General features: G+C 38.3%; 2 protein-coding genes and 1 pseudogene across 2 annotated transcripts; all 3 read right to left on the reverse strand.

Annotated features, from left to right (window-relative positions):
• Positions 1-2,911: 2,911 nt before the first annotated feature.
• On the reverse strand, positions 2,912-4,013 carry LOC149053443 (metabotropic glutamate receptor 2-like; annotated as a pseudogene).
• Positions 4,014-7,062: 3,049 nt separating this feature from the next.
• LOC113670471 (extracellular calcium-sensing receptor) lies at positions 7,063-10,862 on the reverse strand. The gene has a single exon (XM_027186614.2). It carries the CDS (start codon positions 10,749-10,751, stop codon positions 8,136-8,138), a length of 2,616 nt encoding a protein of 871 aa, XP_027042415.2. The 5' UTR covers positions 10,752-10,862; the 3' UTR covers positions 7,063-8,135.
• Positions 10,863-14,817: 3,955 nt separating this feature from the next.
• On the reverse strand, positions 14,818-18,605 carry LOC149053444 (extracellular calcium-sensing receptor-like; the record flags this gene model as incomplete). The annotated part of the gene is made up of 1 exon (XM_089206220.1): positions 14,818-18,605. A coding segment is annotated over one exon (2,565 nt), but the record flags the coding sequence as incomplete, so codon positions are not given.
• Positions 18,606-20,324: the final 1,719 nt, after the last annotated feature.

A 20,324-nucleotide genomic window follows, 5' to 3' on the forward strand; every position in this document is an offset into this window, starting at 1 on the left:
AAATCAGGCTTATTATTTTCCCTCGGAGCTGATACCAATTCACGGAGTAACAGCCTGTTGTGGAAAGGTGGCTGAGGCTCATCGTTTTGCGTCGGAGCTGACACCCAGTCACGGACTAGCAGCCTGTTGTGAAAATGTGGACGAGGGTTATCATTTTTCGTCGGAGCTGACTCCACCAAAATGACACAGATGGTCAGCAGACACACAGCAAACAAGTAACCTTTCATGTCTGTGTAATAAAATAAATTGTGTTCAAAAAATTGAATCAACATAGATCAAAGAAGAAGAAACACTTTCAATTTTTGCGTCCAGTAGCTTACACCTTGAAGCCAAACAGCTATGTTCCGCAAATACGTACGTATATGTGCATCCTGTTTTATTTTGTTATTGTGCATCGCTTCAGAAAAACTGTAATCATTTTTAACTAATTATCGTCATTGTCATCGACATCATCTTATCAAGATAAGCAATTGACTGATAACCAAGCAATTAATTGGAAAATCTCATTCATAAATCCTTAGTCATGTTGTAAGCGTAAGATGTTCCACAATTATAAATTTTATCCTTTAAAAACCAGAAAACTGTTGTGATAATGTCTCGGGCCCCTCCACCTACATCAAGAAAATATGTACTACGTGAAAATCCTCCTCTAAGGAAGGGCAACAAAGAGAGTTCATGTTTAGACATTTGGGCTCAATTGATTATGGAGGGTTTATTAGACTGTGGACTTAATTGGTTCATCAACAGCATAAGGGGTTTTGCTTTTGAACTTGCAAAACAAACACCTAATTTTCATGAAGCTGAAACATTTGGCACATAAATATGGGATAGAAACCAGAATCCTTAGCTCTAATGTAAGTGACAAATATATGACGCAGGGTCTTGTGGACAACTTTCCGAAAGAGCCCGATACTCCCTCCTAGACAATGAAACTCTATTCTAGAATGTTCTCTTAATTGAGTCAGTATCTTGAGGCAATTAATCTCAATTTGTAAATGCAACGTCTCAAGAACACTGTAGTATAAATGCCTACTAAATCACTATGCTATGACGTATAGGATTTTCGAGGAACGGAGTGTGCATCAGAAGTCCCCAAAAACTTGAAATTCACGGTGAATGAGCAAAGACCTCTCGGTTAATGTAGAACATTGTGGAGAGATCAGGTAAATTTTATGGTGACGCAGCCAAACTACTTCAAAGTCCCCTTCCACTGAGGCAATGATGAACAATATCCCCCCTCCCCTTGTGACTCATACAGTTTAATTATCTACGCATCTGCCCGAAAGCCAAATTAAGAAGGAAACAGAAGCAAATGTTTTTTTGTTAACAAGACCAGAAACTTGTGTTGCAGAATCAAGTTTAGCTGCTAAGAAAAAAGGCAATGCCTTCTCCCTTGCATGACGCAGATTACGCTTTCTAAAACTGTTTTTAGCGGCTTTGCCACTACGAAATAAATTTTGACTAGTTTCCATGGCTGCTCTTCAAAAAGGTTTTGTAAGAACTGGGACCGTCAACAATGGCTGACGGCAAACTCGAAAGAGAAGAGACTTGAGCAGGTACCACAATGGGGGAGGGAAAAAAAGGAGAGGGAATTTGTTAGACGAGGAGATAAAGTTACTTCTTAGCTTTTTCTAGTGCGGTTTTTGAAGACTTCGTGGTATGTTGTCACAAAGGGAAGATTAAAAATGCAAATAAAAATGCAAAAAGTTACTTTATTATTCAGCGCACATGTGGCCATTTGTCTTCCGCAACCGCAATGCTTCCTTTCTTAGCCATAGGGAAAGCAAAACCTCCTACAAAATAAGCAATGCTGCAAACATAACAAGGAACGATCCATGTTTAAAGGAGGGTTTAGCGTACACAACTTGAATGAACTACACAAGAACTTAGTGACTTCTTGTATGATACTATTCGCATCGTTCATCTCCTTCCCAAATCATGTGCAGAAAGTCCCTTCCTTTTTTTAACTTTTTTTTTAGACTTTATTTCCGTTATTCCTTAAGTAGTGCTGATTAAGAGCGAAGATCACTCTCATCTCCATGCAGTTTAATTATCTAAGTATCTACCCAAAGGCCTGGCCAAACTTGGAAACATCATTGCGGGGGCAAGATGTTTCCTACTTAGCCACGAGAGAAGCATATGTTGCGGAAATTAGTTTTGCTATGAAACAAGACAAGACTTTTACCTCAGGTCATAAATGCTTTTTGCCTCCAGTCCCAGAATTGGAAAGGAAATGGATGAACGAGGATATAAAAGGACTCTTTACCTTGTGTGAGGGCAGGGCTAATATGTGGGAAGAGTCCATAATCAACGATAATAAGAAATAGGCTTAAAGTCGAATCCAGGCACAGATGCTAAAGAGTAGCCATTTGTTTTATGAAACAATGTTACCTCGCTTGCCATCAGGGAAGCAAATTTAAAACTCCCGATAACTAAGCCATCCTGGAAACATAAAGAGAAACAACCCATGGCAACTTTAAGTATTTTTATGGCTTGAAGCCTATATTTTTAATGCGGTGCTAATTAGAAGCTTAAATTTTCTTCAATAATAGATTCACATTTCATTTTCTTAGAGGTCTATGGCACACTGGAACAAAATTACCGATCTTAAGAAAGCTTACTGCACGATTCAGCTTATAATTTGAACTATCAAAATCACGGTTTACGCGTACACAACCTGAACTAAACGAGAATTGAGTGACTTCCTGTCTGACGCCATTCGCATCGTTTTTCTCCAGCCTAAAGAACAGAATATATACATTTTGAGCAAAAATAGACAACAAAGGAAGCCATACGCGCTCAACAGAGTTGTTATACACTCCACAACAGTTACATACCATCCATCCAAGGACAATTCTATCAGGTGATAATAAAGCAATAAGAGCAAAAATATGTACATGGAAAAGGCGATTCATTTGGCTCCGAAATTTTCAGGAATTTTCCTTATCTTAAGGGCACAGACCGACGACACAAGCACTTGCAAGAAAATATAAAAGCATGTTGCTAAGAATAGAGATTTTCCAAGTGAGCTGGAGTATGCCTTGCATTCGTTAAAGGTGTAACGTTTCGGATAGATATGTTGCAAGTTGAAGGATGGCATTGTGGAAGTTAGAAGAGCATCGCTCAAAATCCACACACGTCCAGTTAGGTTTTGCCTCTGAACCTCTGCCAAAAACTTCGTTTGGTAATTTTTTTTTATAACCATAAGATCACAACTCTGATATTGTCCATCTGTTTAAGCTTTCTTACTATGTTCCCAATACTCAGATTCAGACTTTCGTGGCGTACAAATTCCGTCAAAGCAATACAGAACGAGCTTCTTCTTGAGGTACTTTCACTAACTATTGCCCATGCTCCATTTCGTCCATACGAATCATCTAGTCCAACGACAGCAACATAACTCCAATTGAAGTGCGTAACCAAGTCAACCATCGCTTTTATAAGAAAAGTATCCGAAGGCACTGTTCGAAATAAATAGTCATAGGTAAGGGAGCTAAGTTCAGCACTAGTAGCTGTTCCACTTATGCTCGAAACATTGAGCATCCGAAGAAATCCAGCAATGAATGGCGCAGTGCTCGATTCGCTTGGGCCTATTAAAGAAATGATTGCTTTCTTTCTTGAGGCATTTCGGCTTAAATTTACACAAGCATCAACAGTCAAAAGTTTGTAAACAAGTCCTGCAGCTTCTGAAAAGTTTTCACAGTAATCCCTTACGTCATATCCTAGGGTAATGTTAGAAAGAACACTTGTGTCGTTGTTTATTCGTTCCATTGCGAAGATCATGGCCTGCATCTGACTAAGTTCTCTCATATTTATCTCTCCACATTGGCTCCCTGGCATGTCTGGCGGCTGGTGCACGCTGAAACGTCCGCCCAACATGATATCGCCTTCTCTGTATGGAGCCTGAACAGCAGCATAGAAGCACAAGAAAAGAAACAACTGATAGTGCAACGAACTCATAGCATTATTCTTCTTTCTCCGCTTACTTGTTGGTGAACCCAACGCATAGACATTAGTTATTTGTACATACGTGTATTTTGCAGATAAGGTGGTGATCAGTAACTTTTTATGTTAATTTCAATTTAGAAACCTGAAGTGTTACTCTACAAACAACAGCCAATCGTTATCACTTGCGGGCTTCTAGCTCGCTGGTTTAATTTATAAACTATAAATTAATGGTGACCACATGTTAGGGGTGTATGAATTTAAAACGTTCTCGGACATTGTAAAGCTAGCTTGGTGACAAAACAAATTAAAACCGTTGCTCTTAAGTTTTCATTTTCTCTTGCTTTTTTTCTCTCTCTCCCTCTCAATTTTTTTTGACAAGTTACCATATATATTGGAAAGAGCAAAAGAGATACAGAACCTCGCCTTCGTTGCTTTTATAATTGAAAACTAGCCAGACAGTTTGACGCAGCTGCTAAATGGAGCTGTTGTGTGGCGAATAAAGAGAAAAAACAATAACCTATCTATATAGAACTTACTTCTTCAATTACAGATAAACACGCATTAAAAATTTTCAAATGCAAATACTACTCCAACTAAGTAGGACTTATTTTTCTGAATTTGACAATAATTTACATATAAATTCAAACTTACCTTCTTACAAACAGTGTTAAAATAACTTCCAATAAAATAGATAAATATTTCACTAAATTATAAGAAAGGAAGATAACTAGAACATCACCATGCCCAGATGTCACCATATGTTTTTCAAAACAATGTTTTCTTATTTTGCCATCGGTGAAGCTAGCTAGACCTTCTGCTGGTCAAACCATCCCAGAAACATAACAAAAAAGCATTCCGTAGCTTTATCTAGTGTTTGTTGCAGAATTCTTTATTGCGTCAAGGAAAATCTACGCGGAGCGCTGGCTCGACAATCAGTAGAACTGAATCTTTCCTATTTCTTGCGTTTATTTTACGATCCATCCCATATCCGAACTTCCAACATTCAAACGATCTCAACTCTTAAGTCTTCTGTTACAGGATAGCGATTCTATTAATCTGCTATTATAACGGAAATACACGCCTAGACCACGTTAAACCAGGATTGACATTACTTATTCGTGATTTACCAAAATCCCAAGCTATTTCCTGTAAACTTGATTTTAACAGCTGTTTCCCATTATACGCCGATCAATACTTAAGTAATTTACAACCGCACGCACGCACGCACACGCACACACACACACTCTCAGACAGTTAGGTTTTGCCTGTGTACCTCTTCGAAAAAACCTTCGTTTGGTAATGCGCGTAGCACCACAACATCACAACTTTGATTTTGTGCATCTCCTTTGGTTTAATAACCACTTTCCAAATGCTGCGGTTCAGACTTCCACGGAGTGTAAGGTCCGTCATAGCAATACAGAATTAACTTTTTCTTGACGTAGTCTTGCTAACTACTACCCATATTCCATTTCGTCCATAAACAAAACAACACAAAACAAAACGAGACAAAAATGGACTAAAAAGCGAACCAACATTAAAAAACAAGACACATAAAACCACCAAGCAGAAATATAGGGTTACAGGAATCAACTGATCTTATGTTTAAAAACAATATCGAACTAAACCACAAACCTGAAGCACACCTGGAAACAGGAATTTTAAAAACACGACATGCTCCGATGAGAATATTTCAGTTCACTTTCATCTTCGTTGTATCCTACGTTATTTAGGCTGGTAACACAAAATGATCATAGAAATAACTTACATAATATAATACATATCAATAAATAAGAATTAGTAGTATTCATTGATAACGAAGTGCAGCAACAGCGGCAATCCTTTTTATCGCCAGCTGCTGATAAGCCTAAATGTAAATAAAAGATCAAGAAAAATATATGTTATCCATCAAACAAACAGAGAGTCAGTGTCAGTATCCATCATACCTCTCGCCTTAACAAATCCATTTCCCTTTTACTAAGATCACACGTGATGACTCGGCATCGACTAACTTATAGCGTTCGATCGTAACTTCAAAGATTTCAAGCATTCGATACCATTTCTTTTTGCAACGGAATCCCGAAAAAGCCGCCACTTACCCAGTGTAAAATCAAGTATTAAAGTCCTTAACAACATGAGGGGTTTAATTTTTGAAGTTGCAATACAAATACCTAATTTTCATGAAGCTGAAATATTTGGTACATAACTATGGCATGGAAAACAGAATTAGTAGCTCTAATGTAAGCGACAGATGTTCCATACCCGTATCTTTTATCTTTAAAAACCAGAAAACCGATTCAAGGGCAAGTGTGTATCCTTGATCATCTAGTGACCTTCCCTCGTGTAGCGAAATATGTGCCGTGGAGTTGTCTGGACAACTTTCCGAAAGCTGTTAGCCAAATTAACTCTGCTGAGCCAGATCTTCCTTCCTAGACAATGAAAACTATACTCTAGAATGTTCTCTTAATTATATCAGGTACCTTAAGGCTCGCTGTAAATTCATCTCAATTTGTAAATGCAACTTCTCAAGAACACCGTTGTATGAATGCCTAGTAAATCACTATGCTATGACGCATAGGATTTTTGAGGAACGGAGCGCGCATCAGAAGACCCCAAAAGAATATTAAGTGAGGACTAAAGAAACATGAAATTCACGGTGAAAGAGCAAGGACCTCTCGAATAACGTAGAACCTTGTGGAGAGATCAGGTAAATTTTATAGTGACGCAACCAAACTACTTCAAAGTCTTTTTCCACTGGGGCAAGATGAACAATATCCCCCCTTGTGGCTCATACATTTTAATTATTTACGCATCTGCCCGAAGGCCTGATTAAAGAAGGAAACAGAAGCAAATGTTTTTTAGTTAGCCAGACCAGAAACATTTACTGCAGAGACAGGTTTAGCGGCTAAGAAAAAAGACAATGCTTTCTTCCTCACATGACGCAGATGATGTTTTCTAAAACTATTTTTAGCGGCTTTGCCACTACGAAATAAGTGTTGACTAGTTTCCATCGCAGCTCCTCAATGTGTCCTAAGAACTGGGACCGTCAACAATGGCCAGCGGCTAAGTCGAAATCGAGGAGACTCTGATAGGTCCCAAAATAGGAGAGGGAAAAAAAGGAAGATTAAAAATGCAAATGAAAAATACAGAGGGTCACTCTATTATTCAGTGCACACGGGGCCATTTGTCTTCCTCATCCGCAAGGTTTCCTTGCTTAGCCATCGGGAAGGAAACCTTCCTACAAAATAAACAATCCTGCACACATAACAAGGAACGATCCATAGCAGTATTTCCTGATGATTTTAATCGTTACTGCCTATGCAAAAGTCAAGTTATAAATATTGTTTCAATAAAGTGTCAGTTAATAACATAAATTTTCCTCAATCATAGATCTATTTTTTATTTACGTACATGTAGAAGTCTCTGACACACTCAAAATAACACAATGATTTTAAGAAAGCTTATTTTACGACTCAGCTTCCTTATTAGAACTATCAAAACTGGGTTTACGCGACTTTACGTATACAATTTGAATGAGCTAAACGAGAACTGAGTGACTTCTTGTCTGATGCTGGGCGCATCGTTCATCTCCTTCCCAATTCATGCGCAGTAAGTCTTCTTCCTTATTTTTGTTTTTTTAATTTTTTGTTGGCGTTACTGCTTAAGTAGTGTTCATAACAGCTAACATAATTCTCATCTTCATGCAGTTTAATTATCGAAGTATCTGCCCAAAGGCCCGGCTAAACTTGGAAACATCATTGCGGTGGTAAAATGTTGCCTAATTAGCCACACAAGAAGCAAATGTTGCGGAAATAAAAAAAGAAGACGAGGCTTTTGCTTTAGGTCACAAATGCTTTTTCCTCCAAGCCACAAATTATGCTGATGTAAAAAAATTTACCCGGTTTAGCCAAAATTAAAGCAATTTAGACTAGTTTCCAGTGTTGTTAATTTTAATGTGTCCTATTTGGACGGCGAAGGCTTAGCAATGGTTAATGGCGAAGTCAGTAGAAGAGAATTAAGCCATCCTGGAAACATAAAAAGAAACAATCCATCACATTATAACTTGTTTTCATACCTTGAAGCCTTTAATTGTGATGCAGTGCTAATTAAAGGCATAAATTTTCTTCAAAAAGGAATTCACATTTCATTTCCTTAGAGGTCTATGGCACACTCAAACAAATTTACTAATCTTAAGTACTATCAAAATTACTAATCTTAGTACTATCAAAAGCACGGTTTCCGCGTACGTACGTACGCGTACTTGATCTAAACGAGAACTGAGTGACTTCTTGTCTGATGCCATTCACATCGTTCATCTCCTGCCTAAAGAACAGAATATACATTTTGGGCAAAAATAGACAACAAAGGAAACCATAGGCGCTCAACAGAGTTGTTACACAATCCACAACCGTTACATACCATCCAACCATGGACAATTCTACCGGGTGATAACAAAGCAATGAGAACAAAAATATGTACATGGAAAAGGCGATTCGTTTGGCCTCGCTGAAATTTTCAGGAATCTTCCTAATCTTAAAGGCACAGAACGTGGACAAAAGCATTTGGAAGAAAATATAAAAACATGTTGCTAAGAATAGAGATTTTCCAACTAAGCTGGAGTATGCCTTGCATTCGTTAAAGGTGTAACGTTTCGGATAGATATGTTGCTTGTTAAAGGGTGGATCCAAAAGCAACCATGGCATCAACACCAACAACAGTGGAGCTAGAGATGCTATAACAATCCCAACTTGTGCTTTGTTTGAGAGAGAAGTGAATTCCAAACTGGTCGAAATGGGAACCTGAAAAGCACTGGAAATAAGCAACACCTTAACCAATAAGATGGAGAGACAGAAGTTATAGGTCAGATAACGTAACGGGTATATGATCTTGCAAATTGCATTGGTGGATATAAAGACATTTATGAATGCCAAAGACAATAAGGACAGAATTGCGAGTAAAAGAATAAGGCTTACTTCTCGATTGGAAGCCTTTACAATGGGACTATTCCAGAATTTATAGAGGGCTGCCAGACAAAGTAATGTAGCAACTACACCGAGCGTAGCAAAGGTAAGAATTACAATTCCACTCGCACTACTATAACTTATGTTCGCAGAGGGTAAAGCGACACACTCTGTTTTAGCCTGGTTAGACATTGTTCCGATGGGGCATTCACTGCAGCTTTCAGAACCAGCGGATGGGCTGATGGTTCCACCAAGACATGGAAGGCACTGCCAACAACAAGGAGAGGTAAAAGATTTCCTTGTTCCGGGAGGACATTGTTCCGAGCATTCAGATTTGGGAGGGCGACCAGATGTAGTCGTCCAATTCAGGGCTTCATGAAAAATCAAGCGAGTTTTGTTTCTCTTTGAATTTTTCCATTCTCCTATCAGTACCACTTCTATGCTCTCGACATCTCCATTGGGTACTTTTTTAAACCTGAAAATGTCATAATAGGCCGAGCCCCTGTCACCAAATCGATCGAAGTTGATTTTTCCAGTTAGTCCGTGAAAAATGACTTTGCCAAGAAGCTTCTGCACGTCAAAACTATTGGCTACCTGCAATTTCGCCCGATCTTTGGTCTCGTTATAGCTAAAATTTTTATTGAAAATATGTAGTGCATGTGCCACGGTATATACTGCGTCGATGATGTTTGGAACATAGGAGCTGTAGATTTCTTCAATCAAGTCTTTAGTGCATTGCTCAATTTGGCGATGAACACACTTCTTGCTTTTCAAAAGCTTCCGTATTTCGCTTGTACTGTAATTCCATTCAGGAAAACTTTTACTGTCTCTCTCCCTGACCAATAGATCTTTTAAATATTTCTTGAAACCAGAGTCGCTGAATTCATGGAATAGAAATCCCAAAGAGCTGTCGAGAATACCTTCTACTGGCAGTGTAGAAGTTAAGTGAACCTCGCTCAAAATCCACACACGTCCAGTTAGGTTTTGCCTCTGAACCTCTGCCAAAAACTTCGTTTGGTAATTTTTGTATAGCCATAAGATCACAACTCTGATATTACCCATCAGTTTAAGCTTTCGAACAATGTTCGAAATACTCAGAGTCAGACTTTCGAGCCGTATAAACTCCGTCAAAGCAATACAGAAAGTGCTTTTTCTTGAAGTACTTTCGCTAACTATTGCCCATACTCCATTTCGCCCATACGAATCATCAAGTCCAACGACAGCAACATAACTCCAATTGAAGTGTGTAACCAAGTCAACCATCGCTTTTGCAAGAAAAGTATCCGAAGGCACTATTCGAAATAAATGATCATAGGTAAGGGAGCTAAGTTCTGCACTAGTAGCTGATCCGCTAATGCTCGAAACATTGAGCATCCGAAGAAATCCTGCAATAAATAGCGCAGTGCTCGATTCGCTTGGGCCTATTAAGGAAATAATGGCTTTCTTTCTTGTGGCATTTTGGCTTAAGTTGACACAAGTATCAATAGTCAAAAGTTTGTAAACAAGTCTTGCAGCTTTTGAAAGGTTTCCACAGTAATCCCTTACGTCATATCCAAGGGAAATGTTAGAAAGAAGACTTGTGTCATTGTTTATTCGTTCGATTGCGAAGATCATGGCCTGCATGCGACCAAGTTCTCTCAAATTTGTCTCTCCACATTGGCTCCCTGGCGTGTCTGGCGGCTGGTGCACGCTGAAAAGTCCGCCCAACATGATATCGCCTTCTTTGTATGGAGCCTGAACAGCAACAAAGAAGCACAAGAAAAGAAACAACTGGTAGTGCAACGAACTCATAGCAATGCTCGTCTTTTCTCCGTTTAACTGTTGGTGAACCCAACGCATAGACATTAGTCATTTGTACGTAGGTAAATTTTGCACATGTGGTAGTGATTAGTAACTTTTTATGTTAATTTAAATTCAGAAACCAAATTTGACTCTTCAAAAAACAACCAATCATTATGACTTCTTAGCTTTTAGCTTGGGGCATGGTGTAATTGATAAGCTATAAATTCATGGTGAACATATGTTAGGAGAGTATGAATTGAAAACGATCTCGAACATTATAATGCTAGCTTTATGACGAAACAAATTAAAACCGTCGCTCTTAAGTTTTCACTTTCTCAAGGGTTTTTTTCTCTCTCTCTCTCTCGATTTTTTTAATCAAGTTACCGTATATATTGAAAAGAGCGAAAGAAAAACAGAACCATATCTTTGTCTGCTTTGACGCAGTTGTTAAATGGAGCTGTTGCGTGGCGAATAAAGAGAACAAACAATAATGTATTTGTATATATGTTAATTACAACGCAGCTTTTACAGATTAACACGCATTAAAAATTTTCAAATGCAAATACCACTCCAACTAAGTACTTACTTTTCTGAATTCGACGATAATTTGCATATTGATTCAAACTTACCTTCTTACCAACAGTGTAAAAGTATCTTCCAATAAAGTAAATAAATATTTCACTGAATGAGAAGACAGGAAGTAAATTAGAACATCGTTCTGCCCAGATGTGACCATATGTTTTTCGAAATCATTTTTTTTTTTGCAATCGGACAAGCTAGCTAGATCTTCCGCTGATCAAACTATCCCAGAAACATAACAAATAACCATTCCGTGACACTATGCGGTGTGTTGAGACCTCGATTTAGCTAGCATTTCGATGTTCGAGATCGTTTTAAATTCATACACTCCTAAAATATGGTCAGCATTAATTTATAGTTATTAATTACACCATGCAGAGAGCTAAAAGCTCACAAGTCCTAATAATTGGCTGTTTTTTGTAGAGTAAAATTTTACAATAATTTGCATATTAATTCAGACTTACCTTCTTACCAACAATCTAAAAGTAACTTCCATTAAAATAATAAATATTTCACTAAATGATAAGACAGGAAGTTAATTGGAACATCAGATGTCACCATATGTTTTTCGAAACCATATTTTCTTATTTGCCATCGAAGAAGCTAGTTAGACTCTCCGCTGATCAAACCATCCCAGAAACATAACAAATAACCATTCCGTAACACTATGTAGAGTTTTGAGACCTCGATGCGAGTTCGAGATCGTTTTAAATTTATTCAGTCCTAACATATGGTCACTATTAATTTATAGTTTATAGATTAAACCAGCGAACTAGAAGCTCACAAGTCATAATGATTGGCTGTTTTTCGTCGAGTAAAATTTGGTTTCTGATTTGAAATTAGCATAAAAAGTTACTGATCATGGGCCACTTCGGCCTCTATAAAGCCATTCTGCTTGGAACTCTCGTAGTTGCCCTTCTCTAGAGGATGATTTTCACATAGTGCATACTTTCAGCAGCAGTTTGCACAAGGATATGAATTGAGTTCTTTATTAGATGTATGTTAAATCCTCAATGACATGAAATGTGCCAAGCCATGCCGTAGACGCGTCTTCTATGTCCCACATATTACTTTACAATGTAGGCCACTAATCAACTTGAAAGAGTTACTTGTTTATTTTTTGCCCTCTTAATATTTGATTTTACCCTGGGTAGGTGGCGGCTTTTTTTGAGATTGCGTTGACGAAAGGAGACAAAAATGGACTAAAAAGCGAACCAACATTCAAAAAACAAGACACATAAAACCAGCCAACAGAATATAGGGTTACAGGAATCAACCGCTCTTATGTTGAAAAGCAATATCGAACTAAACTACAAATGTGAAGCACACCTGGAAACAGGAATTTTAAAAACACGACGTGCTCCGATGAGAATATTTCATTTTATTTCCATCTTCGTTGTATCCTACGCTATTTAGGCTAGTAACACAAAATAATCATAGAAATAATTTACATGACATAATACATATCAATAAATAGGAATTAGTGGTATTCAAAAGTCTTCGGTGCGCTTCGTTCTACAGGTAGTAACGTTTTGTAAAAGTACAGATGGTCTGATTTGTGCCTTAGGGAGTAGGGACAGGTATCGTCTAAGCGTGTTAGTGGAGCAGGATGAAGAGGCTGGTTTAAGTCCTTCATTTTGCACATATACTCTTTACACATATCTTATCTCTTCTACACGCAAGGGTCTCCACCCCCGTACTAACTCGAGGGCATCTGAGTAGCTATCAGCACACGGGAAAATTATCTTAAGCGCCCTTTTCCGTATGGATTCAATTTTGCTGACAGATAACCTGGAATGGATTGCCACACAGGCACGGCGTACTCTAGAACAGATCTAACAGAGCTTGTAGAGGCCTTTAACATGCTACCATGATCAACGCCAGCTTGACGTAGAATACGTAGGGAGTAGAACCTCTCGAAAGCTTTTTTATATACGTAGTCAACATGACTATTCCACCTAAGGTCGTTATCGAAAAATACTCCTAGAATTTTGTAAGTCGATACACGTTCTGTATCGTTGTTGCCTACAAGTAATGGTATGAGAGTTAATTAACATCTCTTTAAATTTAATAGGATTTATTCTCATGTTTTGATCCATAGAAAAATTGTGAATGTCAGATACGGTCGAATTGAGCAGACTGAGAGAGTTCCTGGGTAGCATTTCTATGACAGACGTGTCATCCACAAACTTGACTCTCGGGTGCCAATCAGCTAAAGGATTGTTTGTCATTAGTGTGAAAAGTATCACTCCTAGTTTAGTTTCTTGAGGCACACTTCCCATGAGGAATTTCCAATTTGATGATGCTGACCCTATTCTTACAGCCTGCTGTCTGTCTGTTACGCAGCAATCCAACTGATGAGCGCGGGATCAACCTCTAGTTTTCGCAACTCAGTCATTAAGATGTTATGGTCAATTAGATCAAAGCCTTTCGAAAAGTCAGCGAAGAAGACCCAGGCACTTTGAAATTTGTTTTCCTTAAGGACGTAGTCGTGGTCTTTAAGAGAAATATCAGTAGAAACGCGGAAAATTTTGGCGGCAAGTTCGTCTATGTTGTCATCGCTAGCGTCTTGTTTTCTCCCCTCATTCGACCTTTTTCGCGTTGATTTGGACTTCTTCGGACTGTTTGCTGATTAAATATTGTTGGAACCGTGCCACGTGCTAGCCTTTTAATTCCAGAAAGTGTCTTCACGATTTTTTTAGTCTCGCAGTGTTTGGAGCATACATGCAAGTTCTTTATGGACGTGAACTCCTTATCAGCGCGACGACCGAAGGCACTCCATTTCTTTCTTAGTCCCTCTTCGCCTGGAAACTAGAAAAAGTTGAGGTCCGGCCTTGTTTAGAGTTATTTTTGCGCACAGGGATGGCACAAAACTTCACATTCGACTTACAGTCACTCCGATCTTGCTTTCAAAATAAGCGCATATTACCCTCGGCCTCGGCTTGGTGCTGATAATTAGTTACCAGACTATCTCGCACAAAAAATTCGAAACTAGCCTTTTACAACGCAATTTTTTACAGATAATCACGCTTTAAAAATTTTCAAATGCAAATGCCACTCCAACTAAGCAGAACTTATCTTTCTGAACTTAACAATAACTTGCATATTAATTCAAACGTACCTTCTTACCAAGAGGGTCTCAATTGGGTTAACCGTTAGCCGTAAATGGCCAAAAATGCAAAGGGTCACTGATTCGCTCCTGTCATTGAAGCGGCTACTTTAATTTGAAGTAAATTTTTATTTTCAGTTGAACTGATTTTTGCGTACATGGAATTTATTTTGCACTCGTAATAGAAGAAGTAGTCAACTGAACAAATAAACTAATATTACAAAGAAGGTTATTACACATGTCAATTTCAGTTGAAGCGACGGGCCAATATTATACTTAAAATTTGTGTTCCATATGCGGCTAGTAAGCTTCGATGTACGATCGGTGGTGACACTTTTGAAATGTAGTTGCGTAAAGAACTTCTCGATTTTTAAAAAACTAGTCGCCTGTTCTATATTTGGCATGTTGCGCTAAAATAATTAAATATTCACACAAAAAAATGACAAACGGCTTGAAAAATGCAAATTAGTCACTCAATTATTCAGCGCACACTGACAATTTGTCTTCCTCAACCGCAATGCTTCCTTTCTTAGCCATCGGGGAAGCAAAACCTCCGACCAAATAAGGCATCCTGCAAACATAACAAGGAACGATCCATACTAGTATTTCCTGGTGATTTTTATCAAAAGTCAAGTAATAAATGTATTTGCAAAATAGTGTCAGTTAATAAAATGAATTTTCCTCCACCATAGATTCCATTTTTTATTTACGTGCACGAAAAAGTCTTTCACACACTCAAAATAACAAAATTATTTTAAGGAAGCTCATTTTAAGATTCAGCTTCTTGATTAGAACTATCAAAAGCAGGGTTTACGCGTACACAAATTGAATGAACTAAACGAGAGCTCATTGACTTCTTGTCTGATGCTATTCGCATCCTTCATCTCCCTCGCAAATCATGCACGAAATGTCTTCCTTTTTTTTCCTTTTTTTTTTTTAGACCTTATTTTCGTTTCTGCTTAGGTAGCTAGTGTTCATTGCAGCGAAGATCGCTCTCATCTCATGCAGTTTAATTATCTAAGCATCTGCCCAGAGGCTTGGCTAAACTTGGAAACATCATCGCGGAGACAAAGTGTTTCCTAATTAGCCATGCAAGAAGCATACGTTGCGGAAAAAAGTTTTGCTGCTAAGAAACAAAACACGGCTTTTGCCTCAGGTCACAAATTCTCTTTGCTTCCAGTCCCGAAATAGGAAATGAAATGGATGGACGAAGGTATTAAAAGACTCTTTGCCTTGTGTGAGGGCAGGACTAATATGTGGAAAGGAGTCCATGAATAGGGATAACAAAGAATAGGCTTAAAGTCCAATCCCAGCACAGATGCCATAGAAATAGTCAATCATGAGGGAAGATTAAAGATGCAAAATGTCGTTTTATTATTCCGCGCTTTCGTTGCTCTTTGTTTTCTTAAATAATATTTCCTTCCTTGCCATTAAGGAAGCAAATTTAAAATTCCCGACACCTAAGCCATCCTAAAACATAAAAAGAAACAATCCATGGCAACTTTAAGTGTTTTTATGGCTTGAAGCTTATATTTGTAATGCAGTGCTAATTAAAAGTTAAAATTTTCTTCAATATTGGATTCAAATTTCATTTACTTTGAGGTCTATGGCACACTTGAATAAAATTACCGATCTTAAAAAAGCTTATTGTACAATTCAGCTCGCTAATTTGAACTATCAAAAGTACGGTTTACACGTACACAACCTGAAGTAAACGAGAACTGAGTGACTTCTTGTCTTATGCCATTCACATCGTTTATCTCTTGCCTAAAGAACAGAATATACATTTTGGGCAAAAATAGACAACAAAGGAAGCCATAGGCGCTCAACAGAGTTGTTACACAGTCCACAACCGTTACATACCATCCATTCAAGGAGAATTCTACCGGGTGATAACAAAGCAACGAGAACAAAAATATGTACATGGAAAAGGCGATTCGTTTGGCCTCGCTGAAATTTTCAGGAATCTTCCTAATCTTAAAGGCACAGACCGAGGACACCAGCATTTGGAAGAAGATATAAAAGCATGTTGCCAGGAATAGAGATTTTCCAACTGAGCTGGAGTATGCCTTGCATTCGTTAAAGGTGTAACGTTTCGGATAGATATGTTGAAAGTTGAAGGGTGGATCCAAAAGCAACCATGGCACCAGCACTGACAACAGTGGAGCTAGAAATGCTATAACAATCCCAACCTGTGCTTTGTTTGGAAGAGAAGTGAGTTCCAAACTGGTCATAATGGGAACCCGAAAAGCACAGGAAATAAGCAACACCTTTACCAACAATGTGGAGAGACAGATGTTATAGGTCAAATAACGTAACGGGTATATGATCATGCAAATTGTATTTGTGGTTTTAAAGACATCAATATATACCAGAGAGAATAATGCAAGAATTGTAAGTAAAAAGGAAAGGCTAAGCTCCCTATTAGATGCCTTGACGATGGGACTATTCCAGAATTTGCAGAGGGCAGCCAGACAAAACAATGTGACAACAACTCCGAGGGTGCCAAACGTTAGAATCACAATTCCGGTTATATTCGTATAGCTTATGTTGGCAGAGGGTAAGGCGACACACTCTGTATTCGCTGGGTTAGATATTGTTCCGTTGGGACATTCTCTGCAGCTTTCAGAACCAGCAGATGAGCTGATGGTTTCACCAAGGCACGGAAGGCACTGCCAACAACAAGGTGAGGTAGAAGATTTCCTTGTTCCAGGAGGACACTGTTCCGAACATTCCGATTTCGGAGGGCGACCAGATTTAGTCGTCCAATTCAGGGCTTCATGAAAAATCAAGCGAGTTTCGTTTTTCTGTGAATTTTTCCATTCTCCTATCAGCACCATTTTAACACTCTCCACATCTCCATTGGGTACATTTTTAAAGCTGAAAATGTCATAATACGCTGAGCTCCTGTCGCCAAATCGATCGAACTTGATTTTTCCAGTTAGTCCGTCAAAACTGACGCGGCCAAGAAGTTTCTGCACGTCAAAACTATTGGTTATCTGCAGTTTCGCCCGATCTTTGGTCTCGTCATAGCTAAAATTTCGATTGAAAATATCTAGTGCGTGTGCCACGGCATATACGGCGTCAATGATGTACGGAACATAGGAGCTGTAGATTTCTTTAATCAACTCGTTAGAGCACTGCTCAATTTGGCGATGAACACACTTCATGTTCTTCAAGAACTTCCATTTTTCGCTTCTAATGTGGTTCCATTCAGAAAAACTCCTATCGTCTCTCTCCTTGACCAATATATCTTTTAAATATTCCTTGAAGCCAGAGTCGCTGAATTTATGGAATTGAAATCCTAAAGAGCTCTCCAGAATACCTTTTACTAGCAGTGTAGAAGTTAAATGAATCTCGCTCAAAATCCACACACGTCCAGTTAGGTTTTGCCTCTGAACCTCTGCCAAAAACTTCGTTTGGTAATTCTCGTATAACCATAAGATCACAACTTTGACATTGTCCATCTGTTTAAGCTTTTCAACTATGTTCCCAACACTCAGATGCGGACTTTCGAGGCGTATAAACTCCGTCAAAGCAATACAGAACGAGCTCTTCCTTGACGAACTTTCACTAACCACTGCCCATGCTCCACTTCTTCCATACGAATCATCTTGTCCAACCACAGCAACATAACCCCAGTTAAAGTGCGTAATTAAGTCAACCATCGCTTTTGCAAGAAACTTGTCCGAAGGCACTGTTCGATATAAATGTTTATAGGTAAAAGAGCTAAGCTCCGTACTGGTTGCTGTTCCAGTTATGCTCGAAACATTGAGCATCCGAAGAAATCCACCAATGAATAGCGCTGTTCTTGATTCGTTTGGGCCTATTAAAGAAATGATGGCTTTCTTTCTTGGGGCATTTTGGCTTAAATTGACGCAAGAATCAACGGTCAGTAGTTGATAAATGAGTCCCGCAGCTTTTGAGAGGTTTCCACCGTAATCCCTTATGTCATATCCTAGGGAAATGTTCGAAAGAAGACTTGTGTCATTGTTTATTCGTTCGATTGCGAAGATCATGGCCTGCATGCGACCAAGTCCTCTCAAATATATCTCTTCAAATCGCGACCCTGGCCAGTATGGCACCTGGTGCACGCTAAAAAGTCCGCCCAACATGATATCGCCTTCTCTGTATTGAGCCTCAACAGCAGCATAGAAGCACAGGAATAGAAACAAATGGTAGTGCAACGAACTCATAGCAATACTCTTCTTTTCTCCGTTTACTTGTTGGTGAACCAAACGCGGAAACGTTAGTTATTTGTTCGTAGGTTTATTTTGCACATATGATATTGATAAGTTTGACAGTTTGACGCAATTGTTAAATGCAGCTGTCGCGTGGCGAATAAAAAGAAAAAACAATAATATATATATATATATAGAACGTTCTTCTTCAATACAACGCAAATTTTTACAGATTAACACGCATTAAAAACTTCCAAGTGCAATTACCACTTCAACTAAGTAGTACTTATTTTTCTGACCTTGACAATAATTTGCATATAATTTAAAACGTATCTTCTTATCAATAGTCTACAAATAACTTCCAATAGAATTAACATTTCACTAAATTATAAGATAAGAAGTAAATAAGTGCATTGTTCTTCCCAGATGTGAACATATGTTTTTCGAAACAATGTTTTTCGAAACAATGTCTTTCTTAATTTGCCATCGGAAAAGCTATCTAGACCTTCCGCTGATCAAACCATCCCGGAAACATAAAAAAAATAAACCAATCCATAGCACGTTAGACGAATGAATTTTCTTCAATAATAGATTAAATTTTGTTTAAACACGTAGAAATTAGCAATATTAACCGACGTTTCGGAGTTTTCATGATGCCATTGCCAAGGTAAATGTTAGGATAATGAATTCTGTGAGAATTATTAACCACAATGAAGTTACATGATGAAGAATGTGAGATTACATTGCAGAAGTATTTTAACACGGATCGAGGCGGATTGTACGTTCATAGTTAGTTTTAGTTCTCTGATGAATAATATCTCATGCAAGAAGCAATCGAATTTATTTTCCCATTTTTATAGAACATCGAAGCACCTCACTAGGTCTTCATGGAGCTTGTCATCTTTGTCTTTGTAGTGTTTATATAAAGAAGATGACCGTTGTTTATGTTCGTCCACACGTACGTGTGAGTGTCCGCGCGTATAGCCCACACGAGTACTCCACTACAAAGGACTGCGATGATGCTGGGAACGAAAAATACAAAAAAAAAATTTCTTGTTATCATAATATCTCGGAATCAATGCAATAAACATCATACCAGAGACTTTCAGATCTTGACGCAGCCAATCGTTTTTCCGGCAGAATCGACTAGACCGATCTACTCAGGGTTATTCTACGATTGCGATATATGGCACTGTGGTCCATATTGCACTGTGCCTTATATTGTACCATGTTTGCATTGTGCTACCTTTCAAAGGCACACTGTGATGCACAAACGCTTAAAATTAAAAGGACCTTATTTTCTTTGCAAAATGCCATCTACTTTATCAGTATGGTTGTATTTTAAAGGTTTTTTTTTAATTACGTTGGGGGATAGTTAGAGAAAGAGGGATTTGTAGCCAACAACTACGAAAAAAATATTTTACCACGAGATCACACAACTGAAGGATAACTGAATTCGCCTTATCATATCCATTTCCCTTTTATTAAGATCGTACGTGACGACTCAATCCGTTTGATCGGATCTCTTTATTTTTCAGAGTTTTACGGAAATTAAATTTCACTCGAACAAAGGCTTGTCGTGACACTTTTTACGACTCTAATTTAAGACAACTTTGGAGGACAATTTACAAAAAACTACGGAATTGAGCAAAAAACAAATACTACAGCCATGTAGATTAACTCTATCTTATCCATCGAGGTGACTTTCGTGAACATCACATTTCAATCAAGTAAACAGGAAGACTTGAATGACACCTTATCGGTTCA

This window comes from Pocillopora damicornis, chromosome 1 (assembly GCF_964200805.1).
Source record: "Pocillopora damicornis chromosome 1, jaPocDami1.2, whole genome shotgun sequence".
In the NCBI taxonomy this organism is placed as follows: Eukaryota; Metazoa; Cnidaria; class Anthozoa; order Scleractinia; family Pocilloporidae; genus Pocillopora; species Pocillopora damicornis.